The sequence below is a fragment of the Arachis ipaensis genome, chromosome B02, assembly GCF_000816755.2.
Source record: "Arachis ipaensis cultivar K30076 chromosome B02, Araip1.1, whole genome shotgun sequence".
In the NCBI taxonomy this organism is placed as follows: Eukaryota; Viridiplantae; Streptophyta; class Magnoliopsida; order Fabales; family Fabaceae; genus Arachis; species Arachis ipaensis.
In genome coordinates, this window is record NC_029786.2 from 16,587,578 (window position 1) to 16,589,445 (window position 1,868).

General features: G+C 37.0%; 1 protein-coding gene across 1 annotated transcript; it reads left to right on the forward strand.

Annotated features, from left to right (window-relative positions):
* Positions 603-1,441, forward strand: LOC110269182 (secretory carrier-associated membrane protein-like; the record flags this gene model as incomplete). The annotated part of the gene is made up of 4 exons (XM_021116864.1): positions 603-778; positions 901-962; positions 1,154-1,189; positions 1,353-1,441. Coding segments are annotated over 4 exons (363 nt in total), but the record flags the coding sequence as incomplete, so codon positions are not given.

The following is a 1,868-nucleotide window of genomic DNA, read 5'->3' on the forward strand; positions in this document are numbered from 1 at the left end:
TCCCCGCCGTCGCTCACTGTCGTCACTCGTCAACTTCTACAACTTCAAGTTCTAACACACTATCGTCTCTCCCTTGCTGGTTGCTGCCGTCGCTACCATTTCTCTCTCGTCTCTCCCTTGCTGCCGCCTCTACCAACCCACCACCGCCATCATCACCGTCGCTACCAACCCCTGCTGCTGCCATCTAACACAGTAGGTAATCTCTTTTCTCTTATGTTTTACTATGATTGGAAGCAGGGGAGACAATACTTTTTTACATAGTCAATTAGTAAGCCATTTTTACAGTTATCCATTTCTATTTTAATTTAATTATTGCAGCTTTTTTGTTTTTTTGGATTCTGGCATTTTGATTTTATTTTGGTATGTTTAGGTTCATGGAATTTTAGTATTTTATGATATATATTTATCTCCATTGATTCAAGAGTTTTGTGTTTGGGAGTTGGAGGAAACAGAAGAAAAATGGATGACTTTTACTAAAAGATTATAGTAAGATTCTGAGCTTGTTCACCAAAATCCAACTCACAAAAGACTTGCATATAAACAAAACTGCTATTAAAATCAAGACTAGGTATAGAATTGAGCAGGTAACTAATTGCATACCTCGTATTCGTGGTGCAAGGATCTATCAGAATAAACATAGACATCCTAATGATTTGAAGTTGCAGAATCCTGGAAGTGTTGCCCCTGCCACCAATTCAAGGCTCAAACCACTTAATCCTGAACCTGCTGATTATAATTATTTTGGTGCGACCGTCGATATACCTCTTGATGCATTAACAGTAAGTAATAAAATTGAGATGTTTGAAATCTCCACTAATCTTTTTCTTCATTTATAATTATATCTCATGTATGTTGAAACAATTTTAATGTGAATTTTCTAATTATGTCTGTTCAACATTATGACCTGAAAAAGAAGGAAAAGGAACTTCAAGCCAAAGAGGCTGAATTGAGAAGACGAGAACATATTTATTTTGAGAATCTCATATCTTTCTGTACATGTTATCGCTGAGAATTCCCTTGATGATTATGTTGATATTTATTTTCAGTTAATTCTGACTATATGAAACATTGTCTATTAAATTAGTGATTTCTTACTAACTATGTGTGCCTTAAAGTTTCTCTGTAATTTAATTTAAATTGTTCTGTCAAATGTAGGAAGTCAGACAGAAAGAGGAAGCTGCTGCACAAGGTATTTTGCAATTTTTATGAGCTTTTTGCATTTTTTTGGGGGGGAGATAAGTTTCCTTGTCCTTGTATCTGATTGTTGCAATGTTGCCACTTCAGAATTCTATGAAGCTTAAACTCATGTTTCTTGCTTGGGGAATAATCTTCCATTACATTTTGTTTTGCAGCTGGAGTTATAATTGAGAAGAAGAATTGGCCACCATTTTTTCCAATCATACATCATGATATTACAAACAAAATTCCAGTTCATCTTCAGAGAGAGAGAGAGGAAGGGGGAGAAAGAGGGGGAGAGAGAGAGAGGGGAAGGGGAGAGAAAGAGGAAGGAGAGAGAGAGGAGAGAGAGAGAGAATGGGAAAAGGGGGAGAGAGAGAGGAGGGTAGGAGAGAGAGAGAGAGGGGAAGGAAGAGAAAAGGGGAGAGAGAGAGGAAGGAGAGAGAGAGTGGAAGGAGAGAGAGGAAGGGAACAGACTAGAGAGGGAGAGAGAGGGTATGAAAACTAGTTTTAGCCTATAAACCAGTTTAAACTGGTTTTTTTAGTTAAAACCAGTTTTTTTTTATGAACTGGTTTAAACTGGTGCACTGTATTATAAACTGGTTTAAAACCAGTTTCTTATGTGACAAAGCAGTTTGGTTCAGTTTCTAAACCATTTAAATTGGTTTAGTGTAGTTTCAGTTCAGTTTATG